The 26,830-nt window shown below is 39.4% G+C and overlaps 1 protein-coding gene across 1 annotated transcript in view; it reads left to right on the forward strand.

Annotated features, from left to right (window-relative positions):
* The window catches only part of WDR43 (WD repeat domain 43), a 57,349-nt gene extending 36,406 nt beyond the window's left edge, over nt 1-20,943 (forward strand). The window contains exons 11-18 of the mRNA XM_010371169.2: nt 360-491; nt 7,231-7,317; nt 8,623-8,654; nt 11,248-11,311; nt 14,188-14,301; nt 15,031-15,100; nt 19,188-19,237; nt 19,336-20,943. Coding sequence (XP_010369471.1) covers nt 360-491; nt 7,231-7,317; nt 8,623-8,654; nt 11,248-11,311; nt 14,188-14,301; nt 15,031-15,100; nt 19,188-19,237; nt 19,336-19,518 — 732 coding nt within the window. The 3' untranslated portion in view covers nt 19,519-20,943. The remainder of the gene's footprint in view (nt 1-359; nt 492-7,230; nt 7,318-8,622; nt 8,655-11,247; nt 11,312-14,187; nt 14,302-15,030; nt 15,101-19,187; nt 19,238-19,335) is intronic.
* The last annotated feature ends 5,887 nt before the right edge of the window (nt 20,944-26,830 follow it).

Genomic DNA, 26,830 nt, shown 5'->3' on the forward strand with positions numbered 1-26,830 from the left:
GACACCAAGGGGTAGTTGTAGTGGGGCAAGCTTCTCTGAGAATAGGTCTTAAGTCTTGGGTTTTAGAATCAGATGCCAAGTCCTTGCCTCTTCTGAAGGATTTTTATGAATGAACATTTTCAAACCATGTGCTTCTTGGGCCGTTGTTTTTTTTGCTAGAATCTGGAAGCTTGGATTGCAGATGTTTCACCTGTCTCCAACATTGGCATTATGGTAATGAGGTTCTCTTGGAATAAGAATGAGCATATTAGTGTTTTCCAGGGTTGAGGTGTAAATCCTGTTTTTTTTTTTTTTTTTTTTTTTTGTCTCCAAACTTCTTTAAGTCTCGTAACACATTAACAATCCTTTCTGTTCTGTAGGTTAGCATTGAAGAACGCCTGGGAGCAATGGATATAGACGCACGCAAAAAAGGAAAGGATGACCTCCAGACAAATAGCTTTCCAGTTCTTCTTACCCAGGGCTTAGAAAGTAATGATTTTGAAATGCTAAATGTAAGTATGTAGCAATTTTTAACTAAATTAACATGATTAATATTTCTTAGAAAATGATTGACATAACACATTCACAGCTGTGAGCCATCATGTTACAGAGCCATTTGGAATGTAATGTTTTATGAGTTTAGTGAAACATGTATCACTTGGTGGCATTATACAGACAGTCACCAACCTACAAAGGGATTGCATTGAGTTATTTTGAACTTGGAATGCATTTTCTCATAGAAATACTGTTCTGAATTATTAGGTTATTAGGCTTTAGTTCATAAAAGCCTTTATAAACATAGTGTAGCTGAATGATAATACTCAGCATTCTAGATCACAATTTATATTTTTTTCTGTAGGAAAATGCGTTCCTGAGTTTTTACTCTGGATTCCAGAAACTTATTTCCCCCTGGCCGTGAGAGGGGGCAGTGAGGTGGAACCTTGGCAATGGGTAGGAGGTTTGGGGGAAAATTCAAGAGGGTTGGGGGTTATGTTGTCAAATATGTAGAGGTAAAATTACTAGAAACTTTGTATAAAGGGAGGCATTTTTGATTTCTGTGTAAGTTGGTGACTGCTTGTATGAAGTTACTCAGTTTGATTCTCGTAAATTCTACAGTTTGACAGCATTCTATCTAGAACATTTAAGTGAAAACTGGTTGGATTCAAGTACTGCCTGATCAGATTAAAGCAGTTTACATTTGCTAATGCGTTTATTCTTAATGACTCGTAGCAGTGTTATGATTTCAGTGAATGTCAATGTGACTTTAATCCATAACCTATGAATAGTGTGTCTGATTTTACTTGATCCGTGTTTTTAGGGTACATTGATCCTAAAATTACTTTTAAAATAGTTTGTGAATGTATTGTGGAGGTAGATTTTAGTTTACCATGGCATAGAAACCTGGGTGAAGATTTGGTGAAAAATCTGTAGAAAACAATTGACAGTGTTTTTAAAACGGAATATAACTTAACTGCCCTCATTGCCTACTAATTATGCTTTGAAACCTTCCTCAGTAGGTACAAATGAATCGAGTACAAATTTTTTGCTTTTTCTTATTAAGAAACAGTTCAGAACATTTAGAATAGTACAGTGGACCATCACGAACTCATTACCTAGTTTCAGAAATTATCAATACTAGCCAATCAACTGTTGATTTGTTGATAGTCTCACTTGTCTCCCCAAGTTATGGTGAAGCAAGTCTCAAATGATTACATACATTTTATCCATAAATATGCCCCATTCAACTTAAAACATCCTTTTAAAAAATAACCATAATCCATTGTTGTACCTCAAAAAGTAATTCTTTAAAAATTATCAAATATTAGTGTTTATATTTCCCTGATTGTCTCAAAGTTTGTTTTTTTTAATTTTTACTTTATTTATTTATTTTTGAGACAGTCTTGCTCTGTAGCCCAGGCTGGAGTATAGTGGCACGATCTCAGCTCACTGCTGTCTCTGCATCCTGGGTCCTGGTTCAAGCAATTCTCCTGCCTCAGCCTCCCAAGTTGCTAGGGTTATAGGTGCGTGACACCATGCCCAGCTAATTTTTGTATTTTTAGTAGAGACAGGGTTTTACCATGTTGGCCAGGCTGGTCTTGAACTCCTGACCTCGTGATCCACCCGCCTTGGCCTCTCAAAGTGCTGGGGTTAACAGGTGTGAGCCACTGTGCCAGCCTATTTTTGCTTTCTTTAAAACAAGATTTCAACAGAGTCTACACTGTATTTAGTTGGTATGCCCCTTCTGTGTCTTGCAATTTATTTTTTTGGAGAAGTTAGGTTATTTGCACAGTAGAGAGTTCCATGTTCAGTATTTTGCATACTGCATCATTGTGGTATCATTTAACACATTGCTTTGTCTGTCTTGTTCTCTATATAGGTTAGATCTAGAAGCTTGACGATCTAGATCTGGTTAGATCTATAAGCTAGAAGAGATCCAGTTTAAAATCATTTTTGGCAAGAACATTTCAAAGATGTTAATATGTAACTTTCAATAAGTGTTATAGGTTGTTGAAAGGAAAAATGCTGTTTATGAAAACACTTCTTAAATTGTATAGGTTACTTAGGTAGAAATAATAGAGAAGTGGTTGAATGATGAAAAATTGTGTGCTTGAAAAGTATAGAGCATAAAATACACATGCCCCTCTGCTTTTTTTTTTTTAATGAGACAGGGTCTCACTCTGTTACCTAGGCTGGAAGGGCAGTGGTGCAATTGTAGCTCACTACATGAAATCCTGGGCTCAAGTGATCCTCCCACCTCAGCCTCCTGAGTATCTGGGACTGCAGGCATGCATTACCATAGCCAGTTAATTTTTAACATTTTTTTGGTAGAGACAGGGTCCGCTGTGTTGCTCAGGTTGGTTTCAAAGTCTTGTTCTCAAGTAATCCTTCTGCCTTAGCCTCACAAAGTGCTGGCATAAAATAACCCTTTCAGGAAATTTTTTATTGTATTGATTGATTGATGGATTGTGACCCAGGCTGGAGTGCAGTGGTGCGATTTTAGCTCACTGCAACCTCTACCTCCCAGGTTTAAGTGATTCTCCTGCCTCAGCCTCCTAAGTAGCTGAGATTATGGGTGTGCGCCACCACGCCCGCCTAATTTTGTATTTTTAGTAGAGACGAGGCTTCGCCACGTTTGCCAGGATGGTCTCAAACTCCTGATCTCAGGTCACCTGCCCCTCTTGGCCTCCCAGAATGCTGGGATTACAGGCGTGAGCCACCGCTCCCAGCCAAGTAAACCCTTTTTTAAAAAAGAAAAGAATGGATGTTCTTGTAATGTATTACCTAGGAGATTATGCATTTATACATTCTGTACTCTAATAAAGAAAGAGGGAAGTAACATTTTTCCTTCTAAAAAAGTTTTCCCCCTTTTCAAAAGCTGCCTTATGAGGATACATAGTTATGAGGATATTAAAAATAAGAACAAAAGAAGAATGTGAGCAGTGACAGGGGTACAACATGGGTGCTTCCAAGAGGTTAATACTGTCTGTCATAGAAAACCTGGCATTAACATTAATGGCATTTGGAAGGTGGAATTGTAACTCAATGAATTAGTCTGTAGCTTATGCAAAAAGAGAAGCGTATTTATGTAATTCATGGCACCCATAGGAGATATTTTTAAATATTTTAAAAAGCATTTAAGTTAAATGTTTTTTAAAAGTTCCATTTATAGTAGTACCAAAAAATACCTAGGGTATATCTAAAACAGATAACTGTCTCTACACTGATAATTATAACAGTTGAGAGAAGTTAATGAAGACTTAAGAAAATAGAGGTTTAAGCCCTGTTCATGGGTCAGAATATTCTGTATTTTAAGGGTCAATAATTCTCCCCAAATTTGTCTATATATTTAATCCATTCTCAATTAAAATTCCAGCAGTCCTTGTCAGCCACCTTCGTAGAAATTGACAAACCTATCCTAAAATTTATGTGGAAATGCAAAGGACATGGAATAACCAAAGAAATGGTAAAATAAAGAACAAGTTGGAGGAATCACCCAGTTGATTTCAAAATAAAGCTATAATAGTCAAGATAGTTTAATATTGGTGAAAAAATAGATATAGATTAAGGGGCCAAAACAGAGTCCAGAAATAGACCACATACAATTGGAAAAAAATGGATCTCAGTTTTATCTCACCTTACACAAAATCAATGCAAAATAGACCATAGACTTGACTATAAAACCTAAAACTACAAAACTTCTAGAAAAAACAGGAGAACATCTTTGTGAACAGGAGTGGAGAAAGATTTCTTAGATACAGCACAAAATGCGTGAAATGTTAAAGAAAAAAATTGGTCATTTGAACCTTATCAAAACTAGAAACTTCTGTTCTTGGAAAAACAGTGTTAGGAGTATAACAAAACAAGCCGAGGGCTGGTAACAAAATGTTAGCAACTCAAGTTAGACAAAGGATTTGAATCTGGACTCAAAAGCAGTTGGTAAGGGTTTGAACAGACACTTCACAATAGAATTCAAATGGCCAGTAAGCACATGTAAAGGTATTATGCATTATTAATTATCACAGAAAGGCAGATTAAAACCACAATGAAATAAAGCTTGCATATACCCCTTGTAGGTTGATAAAAATGAGACAGACAGACAATAATACCATCTGTTGGTGAGGATGTAGAGCAGCTGAAGTTCAAATATGTTGCATTGCTGGTGGAAACGTAAATGGTATAACTACTTTGGAAAACAATTAGTTTATTAAAAAATTGAGGATATATCCACCATATGATGCAGCCATTCTGCTGCTAGATATTTACCAAGAGAGTAACACACATACGTTCATACAAAGACTTGCTCGTGAATGTTCTTTGTAATGGCCCCAAACTGGAAAGAACACATATGTCCTTTAACAGGTGAATGGAGAAACAAATTGTTTAGCAATATAAGTACTGTGTTATTAATAGACCAGTAGTATGCATGAATCTCAAACTAAGGCTGTGAGAAAGAAGCTAGGCAAAAAGTAATATAAATTCCTATTTATATAAAAATTCTGGAAAAGCAGACCAATATATAGTTCAGTAGCTGCCTGGAATGGTCGTGGAAGGAGGGATACATTTAAAGGGACCCAAGGAGACCCAAGGGTGATAACAGTGTTTATTTTTATCATAGTATTTGTTTCATGGGTAAAGAGTATGTCAAACTGATCAAGCAGTACACTTTAAATATGTGGTTTATTATGCTTCATGTGTACTGCAGTAAAGTTGTAAAAGAAAAATCTTGTCTTCAACACCACCTTTTTAGTAGTTATAACTGTGGCTTGTAGGTTTGTTTCTTTACATATATCCTTGCAGAAATTAATGAGGCTGACTCCTCTGTTTATTATCATTTCACTTAGTTTGGGATAACGTATTTTTATTTGCTTATTTTAAATTAGAAAATCATTACTGTAGAGCCTTGGTCTTTAGTGGGCATGGAAGTATCCAACAACTTGTTAAAAATTCTTCTGCCCTACAGTTTGGGATAACTTCTAAATAGCTAGGCCATACTTTTTTGTCTGCACCAGTTCTGGTTTATACCTCTCATCTTGGTGTAATTAATAGTGACTCCTTCCATTCACAGAAGTGTCCCAGTTTGGACAACGAATTATATGATCATTCTCTATTTAGAGCACTGGTGGTTTTCACAAACCTCCTGTCTTTGAACCTTCCATTATGTTTCAGTCCTTTCTGGTTTCTCGGTATACATAATAGAGAACAAGTTCAGGGTTCTTGACCTGATGCGCTGCCACTCTACTTGGCCATTTAAGACAATGAAGCCTGGTGGTTTGGGTGACCATCTTGTGAAAATTGGGGACCTTTACAAGAGCATGTTGTATATCAAAAGATAATTTGTAGACTAGTTCATGCAGAATGTTTCCTATAGCCTCTAGATCATTGGAACTTTGTGCTGTTATTTATAATGAAGAGATGGTTTGAGGAGTATTTAGTGTCATCAAGCACCTCTTGAATTGTTAAAGTTAATATCAGCATAGTTTGTTTTGAATCTTGTATTCTGGTTATTTGAAAATGAAAATTTAGGTTAAGATTATTAAATCAGTATAGTCTATCCCTCAGTTCTTCAGTAATGATGTATAAAATGTTTTATTTCTTTTGCATAAGAAACAAACTATATAATTATGTCAGTGATAGTTTTTAAATACTACTTGATGGATTTAGAAGAGCTTAGTGTAAAGATAGCTTTACAAGCAAATTAAATCCATAGGGAATTCTGAAAAAATATTTTAGAGACTGTTAAAGTAAGTTGGAAACCAGGCATGGTGGCTCATGCCTGTAATCCTTTTATTTTGGGAGTCTGAGGCAGGAGCTTTGCTTGAGCTCAGGAGTTTGAGACCAGCCTGGGCAACATAGTGAAACCCCAGCCCTACAAAATAAAAATTAAAAAACTAGCTAGGCATAGTGGTGTGCCTAGCACTCCAGCCCAGGCAGCAGAATGAGGACCCTGTTTCAAATAAATACATTAATAGGTTGGAAACTAACTTTCTCTATTTTTGCCTTTCGGTGCCACTGCTGTTTCTATTCTGAGCATATTTATAGCCACAACCATCACCAAAAAATACATATACCATTAGAAAGACTCTCTGGGACTAAACTCTTTCAAAAGGACCCTAATTTTTACCTTCTACTTCTGTAAAGCATGTGGGGCTTGAAGAAGTTGAACAGCCTGCCCCAGAAGATGTGCTTCTAAGGGGCAGGACCAGAACTGATCTGCTCTGTGTCCTTTGCTGTAACCCAGTGTGGAGACTGGGTCTCCACCATAGACGTACTGTTAAAGGATTTTGATTCAAGCTCTCATTATGTCATCTTTTGATTGGCGTAAACTTTTACCAAAAAATTGACACCTAATTTAAAAGGATTTCTTGCTTTCTAAGTAATTTTACTGTTTTGCTCACTCTAGGGAGGATACAGGTCAAATTTCATAAAATGGAAGTTTGGGAACATCTCTAAAGTGGCGTATGTCTGTATTCAAATGTCTAGAGATGTTTTAATAAAACACAAAGAAGTAAAATTACTTCAGTAATGAAGTAAATTTACTGATACCCAAAGACTATGCTTGTCTGTTCACCATAGGACATAATATGCTCCATTCAGTCCCTCGAACCTTTATTTTTGCTAAATTCCGTTTGTAGTTTATTGCCTTGGTCTTAAATGATTTAAAGAATTCATTTTTACAGACTTTTTTTTTTTCCTGTAGTGTCCTTGGTTTGTGAGTATGCTCATCTTAATAATCCTTTTATTTTCTCACAGAAAGTACTTCAAACTAGGAATGTAAACCTTATAAAGAAGACTGTATTAAGGATGCCCCTCCATACTGTTATTCCATTGTTACAAGAGGTAACTGACTGCTTTTTTCATTTTAGCATCCTAATGCCATGAGTTAAATGGAAAATTCAGTAGTTAGAGAAATGGATTTGTAATACGTGAGGACAGATGGCATTCAGAGTGAATAATGGATGGAGGAAAGTACTTTAGACAAAAAAAAAGTGAAATTAGATTAATTTCTGCGGCAGTGAAAGGAAATGTCATTGGCAGTTTTACCTTTATTCTGCTAATAGCTGTTGTGTGTCTGTTTACCTGGAGGCACTTGGAACTTGTGGCACAGAATGCTGTTTGTACAGGATGTCATCTACATGAGAATAATTGTTGTAAACACCCCAACATAAAGTTCCCAAATGCTCATTTTGGTTTTTCCCATTATGTCCTGTGAGGTACTTTAACCTAACACCGAAACCGTTTTTATATGTGTTGATTTTCTTAATCACAGATGGGCTGTTAATCTCTGTGACTGGCAATATGGAATTGGAGGTGGGAGAACTGCTGGAGCCCAGGAGTTTAAGACTGTAATGCGCTGTGATTGTACCTCTGAATAGCCACTACACTCTAGCCTGGGCAACATAGCAAGACCCCATCTTTTTTTTTTTTTAAGTATGCATAATTTCACTGAAACTTGCCCTACAAGAGTGGGTATAAATTTTAAAAAATTAGGCCTAAAAATAGAGTGTATTCTTTGTAACTAGAAATTATACTTGGATTCCATTTGTCTAACATGCTGCTGAAGTATTTTGCAAGTATAGTTATGGTATTAACAGTGTGGCCTGGTGTACTGTTATTGGTGGGGAAAACTGTGTACTTAAAAAAGCAGTGTCTTGTATAGAAAAGGGTGTTCATATGTTTTTGTAATACTACCTACTATAAAAATTTGCCTAACCTTGATTTTTTTCTTTGTATTTTAAAAATTGAGATATAATTCACCTAGCATAAAATTTAACTCTTTTAAAGTATACATTTTAGTGTTTTTCAGTATGTTTGCAAGTTATGCAATTGTCACCCCAGAAAGAAATCCTGTATCTATTAGTGGTCACTCTCCATTCTTCCTTCTCCCAGTTCCTGGCAATCACTAAGCTATTTTCTGCCTATGGATTTGCCAGTTCTGTACATTCCTTCATATAAGTCCTATCCTAGACTTTTATCAGCTAATTACTCTGATTGTGGGAATGTCTTCATAGACTGTATTATGCTGGTTTAAAATAGACTACTTATTAGAATAATAATTTCTCAGTATTGTCATTGTGTCATAGGAATTGACAGCATTGGTTGCGTCTGAAGTGCTGTTGTTAATAGTGTTTTTTTCTCTCTTAGCTTACAAAGAGGTTACAAGGACATCCTAATAGGTAAGATTAAACAGGTGACTTGGCTGGGCGTGGTGGCTCAAGCCTGTAATCCCAGCACTTTGGGAGGCCTAGACGGGCGGATCACGAGGTCAGGAGATCGAGACCATCCTGGCTAACACGGTGAAACCCCGTCTCTACTAAAAATACAAAAACTAGCCGGGCGAGGTGGCGGGCGCCTGTAGTCCCAGCTACTCGGGAGGCTGAGGCAGGAGAATGGCGTAAACCCGGGAGGCGGAGCTTGCAGTGAGCTGAGATCCGGCCACTGCACTCCAGTCCGGGCAACAGAGCGAGACTCCGCCTCAAAAAAAAAACAAACAAAAAACAAAACAAAACAAACAAAAAAAAAACAAAAAAAACCAGGTGACTTAAAAACAGTGTTGTCGGCCGGGCGCAGTGGCTCAAGCCTGTAATCCCAGCACGGGTGGATCACGAGGTCAGGAGATTGAGACCATCCTGGCCTACACGGTGAAACCCCGTCTCTATTAAAAAATATAAAAAACTAGCCGGGCGAGATGGCGGGCGCCTGTAGTCCCGGCTACTCGGGAGGCTGAGGCAGGAGAATGGCGTGAACCCGGGAGGCGGAGCTTGCAGTGAGTTGAGATCGCCCCACTGCACTTCAGCCTGGGCGACAGAGCGAGACTCCATCTCAAAAAAAAAAAAAAAAAAAAAAAAAATGTTGTCTGACAGCATGAAATTAAATATTAGGTGGTTCTGATTTCTAACCAATAAAACTTTTTTTTTTTTTTTTTTTTTTTTTTGAGACAGAGTCTTGCTCTGTCACCCAGGCTGGAGTGCAGTGGTGTGATCTCGGCTCACTGCAAGCTCCGCCTTCCGGGTTCACGCCGTTCTCCTGCCTCAGCCTCCCAAGTAGCTGGGACTACAGGTGCCAGCCACCACGCCCGGCTAATTTTTTGTATTTTTAGTAGAGATGGGGTTTCACTGTATTAGCCAGGATGGTCTCGATCTCCTGACCTCATGATCCGGCCGCCTCGGCCTCCCAAAGTGCTGGATTACAGGTGTGAGCCACCGCGCCTGGCCAGTAAAACTCTTTAAATGTCAAATATTAACCCCCTGTCACCTCCCTTATTTTAAGTTGAATGATTCTTATTCTTAGCGTTTTATTGTAGTTTTCTTTTGGAAAATGCCTAAATAGATATTTTAGCTTTATTAGCAGGTCATTTAATTGATTAGTCTTATTTTATTTAATAACTTAGTGTTGATATCACAAAATACCTGCTTATATACCTGCCGAACCTGTGATAGCTGCTTAAGACTCTGTAAAAATATATTTTAGCTAAAAGACTAAATATTGTGTCTTTTTTCTTGATAATCTGATCAAACATTTAAATAAGATGACATCTTAAAGATCCTAAGCTTATGGTATATTATCATCAGTATCTAGATAGTAAAATATGTAGGTTTTCTTATAAAAAATTTTTTTCTCATGGGCTGCATAAGCCTTCTGAGCTCACAAAGGAGGAAAACTAAATAATTCATTAATTATGACTGTTTTTTGCACACTTTTGGTCTGTATTTGCCTTTTAATGTTAGTAGAGGACTGCTGTTCTTGACAGAATGGATTTTTATGTTTATTGTTAACATAAAATGCAAAACCAGTTGAACTCAATTTGGATGAAGATTACTGCCCTCATATCAGTTAATTATGAAGCAAAGCTTGGGTTTTATTTAATTAATTAATTTATTTTTTGAGACAGAGTCCCTCTCTGTCACCTAGCCTGGAGTGCAGTGGTGCGATCTTGGCTCACTGCAAGCTCTGCCTCCTAGGTTCACGCCATTCTCCTGCCTCAGCCTCCCGAGTAGCTGGGACTACAGGCACCCACCACCATGCCCGGCTAATTTTTTTGTGTTTTTAGTAGAGACTGGGTTTCATCATGTTAGCCAAGATGGTCTTGATCTCCTGATCTCGTGATCCGCCCTCCTTGGCTTTCCAAAGTGCTGGGATTACAGGCATGAGCCACCGCGCCTGACCTTATTCTTTTTTTTTTTTTTTTTTTTTTTTTTGAGACGGAGTCTCGCTCTGTCGCCCAGGCTGGAATGCAGTGCAGTGGCCGGATCTCAGCTCACTGCAAGCTCCGCCTCCCGGGTTTACGCCATTCTCCTGCCTCAGCCTCCTGAGTAGCTGGGACTACAGGTGCCCGCCACCTCGCCTGGCTAGTTTTTTTTTTTGTATTTTTAGTAGAGACGGGGTTTCACCGTGTTAGCCAGGATGGTCTCAATCTCCTGACCTCGTGATCCGCCCGTCTCGGCCTCCCAAAGTGCTGGGATTACAGGCTTGAGCCACCGCGCCCGGCCCCGACCTTATTCTTGAACTGTTATAGAGGAAGGGGTTTTTGTCCTGTTCTCTGATGTGGTCCCCAATCCCTGCCCAAGATCTATGACACAGATCTCAGATAATCTGAAAGAAAAAACGGAAAGTGATATATACACAGTGATATATTTATTATAGTCATCTTCACAGAGCAACATTTACAGATTTTCACTTGTCTGCCTGGGTTTTTGTAATAGCTCAGTTGAATTTACTTTTGAATTTGTGAACATTAGTTTACTTGGGTTTTGTTTTATTTTTCCCCAGTGCTGTGCTAATGGTTCAGTGGCTCAAATGTGTGTTAACAGTTCATGCATCATACCTGTCCACGGTGAGTCTTTTCAGCCTCAGTTGCCGAGTATGAATAGTTTGGCTTTGATAAGGATTGTAAAATTTGACAAGTATGGCTGAACAAAACCATCCTTTCCCCATCTGTCCTTCAGCCGTTAGATGCTTCCTTTAGAGATTTTGTTTTACCCCAGGTGCAATGACATGAGCCCTTTCATGATGTCACTGCTGTGGCCTTTTATAAATTGGTCTCTCCCTGTCCCCCCCGATTTAAAAATTAACGTGTTCTGTAGAGATCTTTACAAATACAGAAAGTAGAAAAGTTATGTAATGGCGTACTAGGATTTAGATGTTTTTCTGTACACACACACACGGCAAGTTTTAAATGTTTTTGTACATGCTAACATATTTGTCCTGCCTTGCCCCAGGAGGATAAAATGTAGTTAGTGGTAACAGTAACATAAATAAATATTTACTACCTGACAATTTGCTGGTGCTGCTGTCAGCTCTTGATTACCTATGCAAATAGAAGAGGGAAAGCAACACCAGAAAAAAACAATTTGTATTCATAATATGAGTTGGGTTCTTTACCACATCATTACATCCATTATATTTTAAGCTGGAAATGAAAGTATTCAATTCTTTTTCTTTATCTAGTGTTTTACATTAAGTTTTAAGTTTTTAGTGGATAGTTGTAAAAAAAATCCTGAATTGTTCTTTAAACTATAGCTCTTCTTAACACAGTCGCACCCAGCTCTTGCCTTTTCACAGTCCCTTGTTCTCTGTCACTGGCTCGTTTGCCTTCAGTGGCTTGAATTAGGGAAAACTTGGTTAATCTGCTTTGAGGTCAGTAGTTTGTTCTTTGTGTGTCTGAGGAGAACTCGGTGAGATGCTGGAATGGCATGGAGACAACAGTAAGGATGGATCCCGGGTCTCCCAACCTGTAGGATTCTTGGGAGGTGACCTGGGAGCACCGGTGAGAGGGTGGCCGAGGCGTATTACAATTGCATGAACGATCCCAGCAGACGTCGGATCTTAGAAATCTGGATGGCAAATGGGGCAACACTAATGTGGCCTCAGTTACTTGCTTAGAAGTGAGGAGAGACCAGGAGGCCTTGTAGTGAAATCTTTTCTGGAATCAACTCCTGAGGTATAACTATCAGAGTAGTCCTGGTGTAACATTCAAGGTCATGGCAGAACAGACCAAAGAATGGTATAGGGAGGACCCTTCAGCCTGTAGCAGTTATTGAGGAAACCATGTTTTTCCTTGCTCTTTTCCTTCATTTCTTCCTTCCTTTGCAGATATTTTTAAGTGCTTTCTTTAAGCCAAGGGCTATGCCAGGCATGGGAATTCAGCAATGTACAAAACACTCTGGTCCCCATCTTCTTGGAGCTCATAGTCTGAACAGGGACACAAAAGGGAGGTGATAAATTGGAATGCGGTCACCTTAAACCCTTGCTTTACTGATTTTCGTGTCTGTCTGCTGTTTAAAGTTAACATTTGAATGAAACACTTATTTACTAAAGTATCAGAAGTAGGAGTGCAGGTAAAGGCTAATCAGGGGTAAAGAGTGGGGTCCCTTTTTCTGTAGTGCTACAGGGACGGATGAAAGCATGTCCTGGGGGTAGGGGGTGAGTTGGGGAAGCCAGCATTGTTCTTTTTATTTGTTTTTTTGTTTTTTTTTTGAGACGGAGTTTCACTCTTTTTGCCCAGGCTGGAATGCAATGGCACGATCTTGGTTCACCGCAACCTCCGCCTCCTGGGTTCAAATGATTCTCCTGCCTCAGCCTCCCGAGTAGCTGGGATTACAGGCATGTACCACCACGCCCGGCTAATTTTTGTATTTTTAGTAGAGATGGGGTTTCTCCATGTTGGTCAGGCTGGTCTCGAACTCCCGACCTCTGGTGATCTTCCTGCCTCAGCCTCCCAAAGTGCTGGGATCACGGGTGAGCCACCACACCCAGCCGCCAGCATTGTTCTTAGAGCCCAGAGATGGGAGGAAAATTAACCAGATGCAGGTGTTTGAAGGCAGTGGGACAGGAAGACCTTGTTCTGGACTTCCAAATGGCTTCCTTTAAAAAGAGGCATTTATATTTTTCCAGTTGCTTTTTATAGTTGATATAGGATAGAAAAGTTATGGCCATGATGGTTTCCTTTCATAATGTTAAAAATGATCATCTGTGTGAAAGCAGAGAGAGCAAGGGGGCTTTAAGATTTTATGAGAAAGGCAAATTACCATTGTTTTATTCCTCAACGAACCTGGAGGAGCCAGACCTTTATCAGTCGTGTTGTGTTCCAAACATAACAGCTATATTCTCAATACAAAAGACTCCGACGAGAGCAGCATGGGAGCAAAAGAGTGTGTCCTACTTTCATTTTTTAAGCATGCTTCAGAGGACTCATTAACAGGAAGTATATTTAAAATGCAAAAGGTCAGCTTTGTACTGTGTTCTGCTGGTCTCTGGGAGCTGGGAAAAGGTTTCTCTACCTCTTTGGGCCTTATAGTAAGGGTAGATAATATGTTAGCATCAGAGGATAAGATTCAGAGGAAAGCCTCTTTAGCCTGGAGATATGTGGTAGAGGCATTTTTAATTTCCTGTCTACTTTATACTGGATATTGGCCTTATCTGAAATAATGTGATAAATACAGAAAAGTCCCACCTTGCAGTTTCACTCTCTTGCACTTGTATCATTGTTTTTTTATAAGACTATTATTTTTTCCTCTTAGGACATTGAGGGTCTTCTGTGAAAATTCATGATGTTGTTAGGCTGTGTTGCAAGTAGCCACTGCCACTGGAAGTACTTGTAAGCAGATGTGTGTGGTGCAGTGGCTAAATACTGAGGCATAGCTGAGCATGATTTGCATGTTTGTCATCTCTACTATGTTAATAGTGCCAAATGATCATTTTTTTCTCTAGTTGCCTGACCTGGTACCCCAGCTAGGGACGCTCTACCAGTTAATGGAAAGCAGAGTCAAAACTTTTCAGAAACTTTCACACCTTCATGGAAAGCTTATTCTTCTAATTACACAAGTGAGTAAATTGTATTGTCCTGGGCTAAAACTTTTAGATATGGTAGGAATGGAGAGAGGAATAGGGATCATTTTGAGACAGGGTCTTGCTCTGTTGCTCAGGCTGCACTGCAGTAGCATGATCATAGCTCACTGCAGCCTTGCTCAGGTGCCTCCCAAGTAGCTGGGACTACAGGGATGCACCACCATGCCTGGCTAATTTTTAAATTTTTCATAGAGATGGCTTTGCCCAGGCTGATTTTGAACTCCTAGGCTCAAGGGATCCTCCCACCTTGACGTCCCAAAGTGCTGGAATTACAGGCGTGACCCACCGCGCCTGGCGGAGAGCTCCCTATTTCAATAAGAAATCGGTAAATCAGGATCTAGTCTTTAACTTGGAAGCTTATCAATTTGACAGAAAGTTTAGTTGTGCCTATTTCAACTTTTACTCAAATTTTTTTCTCACTGTTGTGTTTCAATTGTTATATAGTTAGTAAGTTACAGGGTATTTATACAGTTAAAATTCTGGCACAGAAAGATATTCTAATCACCTCAGAATTTTTCAGCTTCACAGAGGAATTCTTTCCCTCTTGTATCTGAAGGATTTTGTTTTGCTCTGTATTGTATGAAAGTCCTCCATTACGGTGGTGGAGGTGAGTTAGCAGCAGTGGGAAAGTTGGGAATGCTGGTGGTTGTGATACTTGGGATATGTTTACACTCTACTTCAGAACAGTACTTCGTCTTCTTCCAGGTAACAGCATCAGAGAAAACAAAGGGAGCAACTTCCCCTGGACAGAAGGCAAAGTTGGTGTATGAAGAAGGTAAAGACTAGGGGCATGGGATGGAGTCTAGAATTACAACATTCAGTTTTCAGTGACTGAATTCTGTTATCTTTGTGGAAACATGAGTGTAAGATCTTCCTTTGGCAAGCCTCCTCTAATTAAAATAGGCAAGTCCATGGCAAAAGTCTGTGGTTGATCAGATAAGAAAAGAAAAGGCACAAGTATAATACAATGACAAAAAAGGGCATTAGGTATGGAAGAGATTTTTTTCTTTTCTTTTCTTTTCTTTTTTTTTTTAAAAGACAGGGTCTCAGGCTGTTGCCCAGGTTGCAGTGCAATGGCGTGTTCACAGCTCGCTGCAGCCTTGACCTCCTGGGCTCAATGCAGTCTTCCTGCCTCATCCTCCTGAGTAGCTGGGACTGCAGGTGTGCTACCACCATGCCTGGCCAACTTTGAGATTTTTTGTAAAGACAAGAGTTTCACTATGTTGCCCAGGCTGGTCTCAAACTCCTGGGCTCAAGTGATCCCAGTGGGCTTGGATTACAGGTGTGAGCCACCGTGCCCGGCCAGGTATGGAAAAGATTTAAACAGAAGAACACTATATGAACAAACTTAATGTTAATACGTTAAAAAATCTAGGTGGTATAGTTAATTTTTAAGGAAACATTAATGACCAAAATTGACTTTAAAAGAAATAAAAAGTTTGAAAAAGCCAGTAGCTCTAAAATTGACTTTATAAAACCTCTCACAAGATACGCCCAGAAATTTTGAAGGTTATTTGATCAAGCCTTCAAAGAACAAGTCTTTTTTTTTGTGGTTTTTGACAGAGTCTCTCTATTGCTCAGGCTGGAGTGCAGTGGCTCGAGGTCGATCATAGCTCACTGCAGCCTCAAACTCCTACACAAGCAATCCTCCTGCTTCAGCCTCTAGAGTAGCTGGGACTGCAGGCTTGAGCCACTGTGCCTGGCTAATTTTTTTTTTTTTTTTTTAAAGTAGAGATGAGGTCTCTTTGTTGCCCAAGCTGGTTTTGTGCATGTGGCCTCAAAAACAGTCTTCTTGCGTCAGCTTCCCAAAGTGCTGGGAATAGAAGCATGACCCACAACACTGGGCTGTCCTTTTTGTCATGTACTAACAATGTAGTCATTTTATGAGCCAAGTAGAATCTTGATAACAAAACCTGCAGATGTCAAAAAGAGAACATTTTAGATCATCCTCAAATATCCTGAGTAGCAAATTGATCGTAGACGTAGAGTTACAGCTATACCAATGGATTGGCATAGTTACCCCTGAAAAACCCGCAGCTCTGTGGACTCTTGGTGTATTAATTGATGGTGTGTATTGTCTCATTGTGGAGAAGATAGCCTGCTCAGTAAATCGTTAGAAACACGATAATTTACATGGAACAAAAAAATTTACCATTATCACATCCCACATCACATTCCATATTGTGAGAAATGGATACATTTGAAAGAGTAAAAATGGTCAGGTGTTGGCCGTGATTTGGGAAATGGGAACTCATGCTGTGGTGGGAGTATGTGTGCATTCTTATTAGAGAGCAACTTTGTAATCTCAAAGTTTGCAGTTTGCATATCCTTCCATTCATCGGGGGGCTGTCCCAAAGTGATCCCAAAGTGCTTGGATCCCGAAGTGCTTTTGTGTGTCCCAAGGACCAACACTTCTCCAAGTATGAACAGAGGACCTATGGGGATGCCTGGAACTCTTTGAGAGGCTCATGATGTCCTCCACTTTTCAACCAGTCGTCTGTGGGAGGCTAGATTTTCTTCATATAGTTCAAATAAAACAACATATCCAAAAAATAGAATGCAGAAGCAAATATGATAAGTTCATAACAGTGCCACTCTACTTAGTAGAATTTGTTGTTGTTGTTTTGGAAATTCCATTTTTCAGTTTTAGTATATGTGCTGCTGAAGTGAGCACAGAAATACCATTTTTCATTAAAACATTATTTATGTTAACATATAATGGATGGGCATTTGTAAACAGATTAAATATTCTTAAATTTAAAAATTGAATTTGAATGTGATAAATAAAGGTAGACTTTTCCCACATAAACAAAAACTTTTTGGAGCCCTCAGTTTTTTAAGAATGTGAAAGCATTTTAAGGCTAAAAGGCTTGACAACATAGCTTTAAAACATAAATGTAAAGAGATTATATAAGTATGTTCATTGCAGCCTTTATAATTAAGAAAAAGACTTGTAAACAACATAATTCTTCATTAGTGGGAGCGTGTTTAAAATGATTTATTCCTTTAGCATAACACTACTTTAGCCAGAGTGCCTGGAGTCGAGGTCGAGTTAACATGCATAAGTTTGATTACAAAATCAAGTCACAAAATGATACCTTCTGTATAGCATCGTATAATTGTAAAGGATTAGTAAGCAAAATAAGGGTGGCTTGAACATAAGCTCCGCGATACTGCAACATTCGGTTTGGTAACTGAGGTGGCTACTAAATGACTAACAGGTGGTTAGTGTAGACAGCGAAGCCGGACAGAGGGATGAGTTACCTCTCCGGCCAGGTGGAGCCAGATAGCACGACACTTCACCATGCTGCACATAACACCACGCAATGGAAAACTCAGAAATCCTTGATTTGTTACATTTTCCGTTTAATAATTTTGGACTGCAGTTGCCAAGGGAAACTGAAACTGGGGAAAAGGAACGCATATTGGGGGAACTGCTATATAAGTCTTTCGTGAATATGTACATGTGTAATTCATGGGTAATATAATGTGTATGTTACAACAGCATACTGAGGAATGAGAAGCTCACAACAGTGGTTTCTTTTGGGAAATGGGCTTAGGGAGATGGGCATGTGAGGGAACTTCATCTGGAGATAATGATTTATTTTCTTAAGAAAAAGTAGATAGAAGAAGGATGTTAGAATGTCTTTAAAAAATAGGAACCCCATTCTGTATTATTGGATAACATTAGCACACCTAACGAAATCAATTCCTGAGTTTTATCCAATGCCCAGTTTATCTTCATCTTTCTCCAGTTATCCATAGAATGTCCTTTAAAGCGGTTTTTCCCATACTAGACTCGAGTTGTGCATCATGGGGTTGAATCTGGTTACTGTCTTTCTGAAGTCTCTTTTTAGTCTTTAAGAACTCCCCTTTTCATGACATGGACTTCGCTGAAGTGTATTTCACAGAATGCCCCACCTTGTGGTTGTGGATTTGCTTCCTTTTGGCTTCTTTTAATTTGCTCCTCTAAGCTACAGTTCCTTTAAACTGGATGTGAAGTCTAAAGGTTTGATTAGATTTTATTTTTGGAGGGGTTGCATCAATGCTGATCACTCATATTACATCACACCGAGAACCACATTGTGCATATTCACATTTTTTTCCTCTCCATTGTGAGATACATCGTCCTTAATGCTTAGAAAATAGTCTAGCTGTGTTAATTTTTTTTAATGTTTGAGTGTTTACTCCCCCAACAATCATACATCTAATTTATCAGTTGCTAATATTACATTGTTAGTACTTTGTGGATTAAAAATAATGCTAATTCTTCCATTTCATTTATAAGCCAGCTTTTCTGTGTTGAAGTTTTCCTCATCCGCTGGGGCTATTTGGTGGCCCTGATATGGCTTAGTATTTTAAGATGAGATTTTTGTAAGGGGTTTGGCTAGTTGGTTTGGCCCAGTGAGATCTTGAAGGAATAATATAATGAATATACTTTTATACATGTAAGAATAAATTAGCCAGGTGTGGCTCACGCCTGTAATCCCAGCACTTAGGGAGGCAGATGTGAGTGGATCCTTTAAGTCCAGGAGTTCGAGATTGGCCTGGACAACATGGTGAATCCCCATCTCTACCAAAAGTTAGCTGGGTGTGGTGACTACTCAGGAGGCTGAGGCAGGAGCCTGAGGCTTGAACCCGAGAGGCAGAGGCTGCAGTGAGCCAAGGTCGCTCCACTGCGCTCCAGCTTGCAAAAAAAAAAAAAAAAAAAAAAAAAAAAAATAGTTATGTCTTAGTTGGATGATTGCTAAATATAAATAATATTTCTAAAAGTAAGTTCAGGAATCTGGTTCTGTTTATTTTCCAAGCTATACCCTCTGTTTTGTTCTAAAATTAAGGCTGGATTTTTTCTCCCCTTACAGAATCTTCTGAAGAGGAGTCTGACGATGAAATAGCAGATAAGGATTCTGAAGTGAGTGATTTGTTCCCTGTATATACATCGGCCTTTGTAACCTCATACTCTGAGAATGAGGCCTTCATGAATGCTTTCCTTGTTGGTATTTCTACTAGGATAATTGGGATGAAGATGAGGAGGAGAGTGAAAGTGAAAAAGATGAGGACATTGATGAAGAGGAAGATGAGGATGCTGAAGGAAAAGATGAAGAAAATGGTGAGGACAGAGATATAGCAAGTGAAAAAGAATTAAATGGAGATTCTGACTTAGATCCTGAAAATGAAAGTGAAGAAGAATGAAGACAGCAAAGCAAGCCGGTCAAACCGTATAAACTCTGGCTTACCTTGCCCAGTGGTGAGGGTTGCCTCTGTGCCAGGATGCCAAGGACCGCTGCACATTTCCAAATTCACAGCGGTGGATCCCATGCCACTTTGCTGTCCTGAGCACCCCAGACTTGACTGTGTAAATAAGAGTGTTTCATTCAAATGTTAATAAACTTTACACAGTATATAGACACATTTTCTGCAATGTACTGACATCAGTGTCCAATATATGGTATATTTTTATAATATAATATCCTAGTATGATTGGTTATATCAAGAATTGACAAGTGCAGATAAAGACCTTTCCCATAGGAGTTCAAGAACTGGACTGTTGTGAAGGAGGCAGCTCTTATCTCAGGTTGGTATCTTTCATCAAATCCAGATGCAAAGCAGCACTAGTGAAAATCTTTTTTAATTTAGTACATTTAATTTGATACATTTTCATAAAATATGAAGTGATAACTAAAAACTGAAGTAAAAATGATAGTAATTTAAAAAAATCATCAGTATCTCTAGTTTGTCTATTAACTGATAATCTGACATGAGTCAGATTAACTATTTGGAGTGCTTCCCCAAAATAACCACTTATTTTTTAAGCTGTCATGTGAAGTATTTTTTTAAAACAAAACAAAAATTAAGATCATTAAAAATGCTAGATTAGCCATATTAAGGATTTTTCTTGACTGCAAATTGCTTGTAAAGAATCATCAGTATGTAGATTAGAAGTGCTCATTTCCTGCAACTTTTAAAAAAACTCAGTTATAGCTGCTTTTGAAGAGGTTTTCATTTTATTTAAATTACTAATGGATCAAAGAACAATTGTTTATTTTTTCTCTTTGGTTTTAGATATTAATGATAACCTTGTTGGAATTTTTTTTCCAAAGAAAATATTTTTATAATTAAATAATTTAATGTTTTTCTTCCTTTTCATTACCTACTCTTGGCAGTGTTAGGGTATCTGTTTACCTTCAAAATGATAAATCTCACTCAAGATTTTTTATGTATGTATAAATATTTTGGTGTGCTACAAAAGCCTTTGCAAATTATCAGTAGTTTTTTTTTTTTTTTTTAAAGAATGAGCCGATACTGGCTTAGTGCTCACTAGGGGACATGCAGATGGAAGCTCACCTCTAAGAAAGGGCTGGACAGATGGACTTATTTTTTCCCACCTGTGAATATGTAAAACAAAACCATTATCTTTGAGGGACTTTTTAATACCAATGGCAGAACAGAGATTTGTGTGCTCAACTTAAGAGCCAGAGCTGTATAAGCATCTTGGGAAAGCAAGTTTGAACCAGCTGCTGGTGTAATGTACAGTTATATTTGTCTATAAATGGAGCTGTTTATGGCAATTTAATACCATTCTCTTTGTAAAGTGAATAAATATTCATCTTTACCCAGTGCTTGTCTTGTGGTATATGTAGAGGAACACAGCCACATGTTTGGGCTTGTGGTGTGAAGGTTTTTAAAAAGCAGTTTTGCTCCTCTGGCATTAAATAGGTAAATGCTTTCAAAGCTTGTGGATAACCTAGAATTTGCAACGAAGTGAAAGAATCAAGACATTTGTGTTAGTCTAGTGTCAGCTATAGCTGGTTGATTCTTCATGCATTCCCACTTGACTGGGTTGTGACTTCACAACCCAGGGCCATAGTGACAGTAAAGAAAGAGGTATGTGCTGGTAAATTCAGTCCTGTACTGGTAACCAACACTTGGCTTATGAGTCCGATTTCCCTTATACCTGACTCTGCCTAAAGAAGTAAATGATGACAAACCATATGGTAATTTCTAATTATTTCTTTGGTTTAGAAAAATCCAGAGTTAAATTAGGCTTGTTGTGAAAAGAATCTTCTATTTTTAGAGTATTTCATTGTGTTTTTCCTGTGTGTGTTTTCTTTTTTGAGATTAATTTTTCTTCCCAACTTTTCATTTTGAAAAATTTCAGCCCTCCAACCACAATCAAGTCAGTCATATATTGTAATTACTTGTCATATTGCTCTTAATAATTCAGAATAGTCACCCTCATCCTATGTGTGTGTGGATTTTAATGTTTAAATGAGTCCACATAAATTAAGCCATGTTGTAGAATGTCCTACATTGTGAATTTGTCCAATTGTTTCCTTGTGATTAGATTCTGGTTTAAATACTTTTTGGTAGCAATCCGAAAAAGGTGGTGGTATTTGAGATGAATTTTTAAAAGAGAATTACTTGGGTATAAATGAATATGAGAAGGTTTTAATGTGAGTAGATGTCAGGGCCTCAGGTGTGGGGGTTTTGAAGCCATAGTAGAATGGTTAATGCTTCTGGTGAGGCTCAGAAATTGGAACTTCATAATGGAAACATTGGGTGCATTGATATGTCTGGGGTTGTTGTAATTCCATTGGAGGTTAATGCCCAACATGCTACATTCATTCATTAAGCAAGTGCTTCTTGATTGCCTACTATGTGTCAGGGATTATTTAGTAGCTTGATGCATAACCATTGAACAGCAGCAGGGGAGGATATCTGCCTTTGAGAAGCTGACATTCTGCCAGGGAGATGATGGCCATAAACAATGTATGAGTGAGTAAATGCCAACCTTTTTGGCACCAGGGACTGGTTTGGTGGAAGACAGTTTTTCCACGAACCGGGTGGGGCAGGGGATGGTTTCAGGATGATTCAAGTAGATTACATTTATTGTGCACTTTATTTCTAATATTATTACATTGTAATAATGAAATAATTATACAACTCATCATAATGTAGAATCAGTGGGAGTCCAGAGCTTGTTTTCCTGCAACTACACAGTTCCATCTGGGGGTGATGGGAGACAGTGACAGATCATCAGGCATTAGATTTTCATAAGGAGCATGCAATCTAGATCCCTTACAGTAGGGCCCTCCTATGAGAATCAAATGCCACTGCTGATCTGACAGGAGGTGGACCTCTGACAGTGATGTGAGTGATGGGGAGCGACTGTAAATATAGATGAAGCTTTGGCTGACCCTCCACTCACCTGTTGTGCAACCCAGCTCTTAACAGGCCACGGACCTATGTTAGGTGGCAACCTACAGGTGGAATAGCAGATTAAGGAGGCTGGGAGTTAGGGTGAGGGAGTGCTGGTTGCAGAATTAAATACATGATCAGGGTAGGGTTTATTGAGAGGGAGAGATTTGAATGTAGACTGTTAAGAGGTGAGAGAGTCAGCGAAGTAGGTATCTGGGGAAGAGAAAAGAGCTTGAGTCTAAGGTCCGCATGAGCCTGCTGTATGGAAGACTGAGAGGCGGTCCACGTGGTACATAGTGAGAAAAGGAGATTAAAGCAGAAGGTAGCGAGCAGTCAGGTTGCGTAGGGCCTTGAGGCCATTGTAGGAACTGTCTTAGGCTGACTGAGTTTGAGCGGAAGAGTGACATGGTCTGCCTTCTGTGTTAAGAATTCAGTATCATCCTGGCTGTTGTGTTGAGAAAGCACTGAAGGACAGTTTCTTGAAAGGCAGAAACCAGTAGTGTGCTTTTAGAGCAATCCAGGAAGAGGTGATGGTGACTTGGGCCAGGGTGGTATTATTGGAGTTGGAAAGAACTGGTTGACTTCTGATATGTGGAAGTTAGAGCTGATGGGATTTCTTTTGAGATGTGCAAGGAAGCCAGAAAGCAGGTATGATTCACAGGTGCTTTTTGCTAGCACCTGGATGCTGCTGTGGGTGGAGTGGGTTTGTGAGGGGAGATCAGGAACTGAGTTCTGGACATGTTGAGTTATAGATACCTATTAGACATGCAGGTACACACCCACGTAACTTGGGGGAGGGGTTGGGATGGAGGTAGTAATTTGGTGTTGGCATAGATGTGACATTAAAGCCATCCAAGACTGGGTGAGCTTCCCAAGGGCGTGGTCTGAATAGAGAAAGAGCCCCCAGGCCTGGCCCTGGGCAGGAGCGGGGACCCCAGGGATCCCAAGAAAGAGTGACAGTGCGGTAGGAGGAACTGATATTTGTTCTATTCTCTTCAAATTTGAATTGCCCCCCCCCCCCTTTTTTTTTTTGTGGAGACAGGGTCTTCATTCTCACCCAAGTTGGAGTGTAGTGGCATGATCATGCTTCCCCAGTTCAAGTGATCCTTCCACTTCTCATCCTCTTGAGTAGCTGGAGCTAGAGGTGCACACCACCATGCCTGGCTAATTTTGGTGTTTATTTTGTAGAGATTAGGTTTTGCCATGTTGCTGGTCCTAAACTCCTAGACTCAAGTGATCCTCCTGCCTTGGCCTCCCAAAGTGCTGGCTGGGCGTGGTGCTTTGGTGCAAGCCACCATGCCTGGCCAGATTTGAATTCTTGCCATCCCTTAGCTGTAGTTTCTTTCAGTTTTAATTGGTAAGATAACTGGTAAACCCACCCAGGCAGCAGTGGCTTTTTCGATGCTCCTCCTGTGACCATTTGTGATCATGTCTTTGAAGACAATTCAGGCATAAAATTAGATTTTATTTTAATCAAATATAGTTAGCCTTTGACTTTTGTGGCACCTCAGCACTGTTCTTAAATGCTGACAAAATTGTGCAGTGGATCACAAAGCAGTGGCAGAATGAGAAGCCGTAGCAGTGTAACAGGATTAGCAGGTGTCATTCAGACAGGGGACATCTGGTGTGGACAAAGCATGGGGTGGGGTGGGTAGTGCTTCGTCTCCACATGGTGCTGGCTGACTCTGTGTGAGGACACTGGGTTGGCTGTACTCATCCATACTATAACTTGTGTTCATATGTGTGTGGGTAACTTTTAATATGAAAATATTTCTGAGGAAAATAAATAGCTGGGCATGATAGCAGACGCCTGTAGTCCCAGAACAATTATAAGTCATTATGTGGAAAGCAGTGCAAAATAAAGTTTGTTTGGATGTCATATGAAAAATCCAAAGGTTGAAAATTATCACTTGAAAATGGCCTGGCATATCCTAGGTAATAATGGCTCAAAGGGAGAGGAAATACATCTTTCGGGTGCTAAAGCTAGAAAGGGCTTTTAAAGGGAAAGAAAAAGGTAATGAAAACATGTTGCGCCGGGCTTGCCCATGGCCCTGTTGTAGTTTAGTTTGTTAGAGATTCCTCCCTGACCTAGAGCTGCCCAGAAAGTTCAGCAGAGACTGGAAGCAGCCCTGAAGTTGAGCGAGGACTCGGCAGCTCCCTTAGTTGGTCCTGTGTGGGTCATGATGTTCCAAAGCTGGACCAAAGCTTTGCAGATTCAGAAACTTCAAATTTTGTTCTTGTCTCTAGAGCTGATGCAATTTCATGGAGTCAAATCGCTAACCAGGCTGCCAAGAGAAATTGTGTTGCATGTTATATGTATTTGCGACAAGTAACATTCCTCTCAGTGGAGCAGGATGTTCCCGTTGGGTGGTGACCCTTCTTTGTACTCAGGAGAGTCGCATAATAAACCAGTTTCGTAATTGGAAGATTGTGTTTGGACCAGAGGGTGGAATAAGAGAAATGAACTGGATGGCCTTTGTAGCTGGTGGTGTGGACAAAGTCTGGCCTGTCTGTACTGACAGGGTTGGAGTTCTTGGCTCCGTTGTGTGTTGTGCTACGTCCTCTTACTGCCTGCTAACCACTCTCCTTTTGTTAACAGGAATTGTTAAAAAACAGTTGACTGGCTAGAATGTGGATGTTTCGAGTCTCCTCAGGCACCCACTTAGGGTTGCTGGTCAGGGTGCTTTCTCCTAGTTTAGGGATAGCTTGCTGGTGAGCATGGGTACCACAGGAATATGGTTATACCTAAAAACAAACTGGATACATTCAGCCAGACTTTGACCTTGTTAATTCATGACTCAACCTCGACAAAGGCCTCTCCCTTTTTCCTGTGGCAAAATATACATAACATTTACCATGTTAATCATTTTTAAGTGTACAGTTCTGTGTCATGAAGTATAGTCACATTGTTGTGCAACTGGCAGAGTCTCTCAATTGGTGACTTTTGTGGTTTGATGAGGTACAAGAAATAAAAGGAGGGCACACAGGAATGCAAGTCAGTCTGTTGTGAGAAGAGACGACACTGGGGTCCAGAAGCTGAGTGCTAGTTCTGGGTCCACACCACAGCGTGGCAGTGATCACTTCTTTTTTCTGGAGTGTGATAAGAGTAACAGCAGTGCCACCTGTCTCATGGATGCTGTAAGAACCCCATGGATCTGCGTCTGTGGGTACACGTTGAACATCAGAGTGCAGCGCCTGGCTAAGGGATTATTTTCAGAGCAGTTAATTGTTACATGATGGGAGAATAAGTTCTAATGGAAATTCCTTTTTGTCTTTGGCGTTATCAAGAAATCCAGACACAGCCTTATGGGTGGACACGGTTCCCCTTTCCAAAGGTGAAAAAGGGAACTTAATACAATCTTTTTTTTTTTAAATAAGACTGTAAAAATCTATTGTTTTGAAATCCAGTGACATGTTTATTGAGGAAATTTTGGCAAAGAAGGAAAATAAAATCATATGACAGAGATAACTATAATGTTTTGGTGTGTCTCCTTTTAATTTTTCTCTTTGCATGAATACACATGCTTTTCTTAGGAAACTGGGATCAATACATATTCATTTTATCATCTTTCACACAATATCATTGTCAATTATCCTTTGAAATCATGTTTGTGATTCTCCCTATTCCGCCATATTATACTTTCACTGTTCTCATGTTTTAATTTGTTGTAAGTAATGCGAGAGGGAACATTCTCAGACACATTTTGTATTTTTCTTAAAATGTATCCTTACGAGATATTTCTAGGAGTAGTGTTACTGAGAAAAATGACATGCATACTCCCTTAAGACTTAAGAAATATACCAAAATCCCCTTCCAGAAAGGTTCCATCAATTTTAGGCTCCATATGCAGTGTTTTTATTTCCATTTCATCATGACTCAGTTTAACTATTTTTTTTTTTTTATGTTCATTGCCATTTGTATTTCTTTATTGTGGGTTTAGATCCTTGTCCATGCTTAAAAAGGCATTGTCTTGTTTACCTATAAAGTCTTTATAAAAGAGAATCATTCCTTTCCAAAGATATGCCACAAATATTTTCCACGGTTTGCCTTTTCATTTTTTTGACACTACTTCTTTTTCTTTGAGACAGAGTCTCACTCTGTCACCCAGGCTGGAGTGTAGTGGCATGATCTCGGCTCACTGCAGCCTCTGCCTCCCGAATTGCAAGCAATTCTCCTGCCTCAGTTTTCTGAGTAGCTGGGATTATAGTTGCTGCCAACATGCCTGGCTAATTTTTGTATTTTTGGTAGAGATGGGGTTTCACTATATTGGTCAGGCTGGTCTCGAACTCCTGACCTCAAGTGATC

The sequence above is a fragment of the Rhinopithecus roxellana genome, chromosome 17, assembly GCF_007565055.1.
Source record: "Rhinopithecus roxellana isolate Shanxi Qingling chromosome 17, ASM756505v1, whole genome shotgun sequence".
Lineage (NCBI taxonomy): Eukaryota > Metazoa > Chordata > Mammalia > Primates > Cercopithecidae > Rhinopithecus > Rhinopithecus roxellana.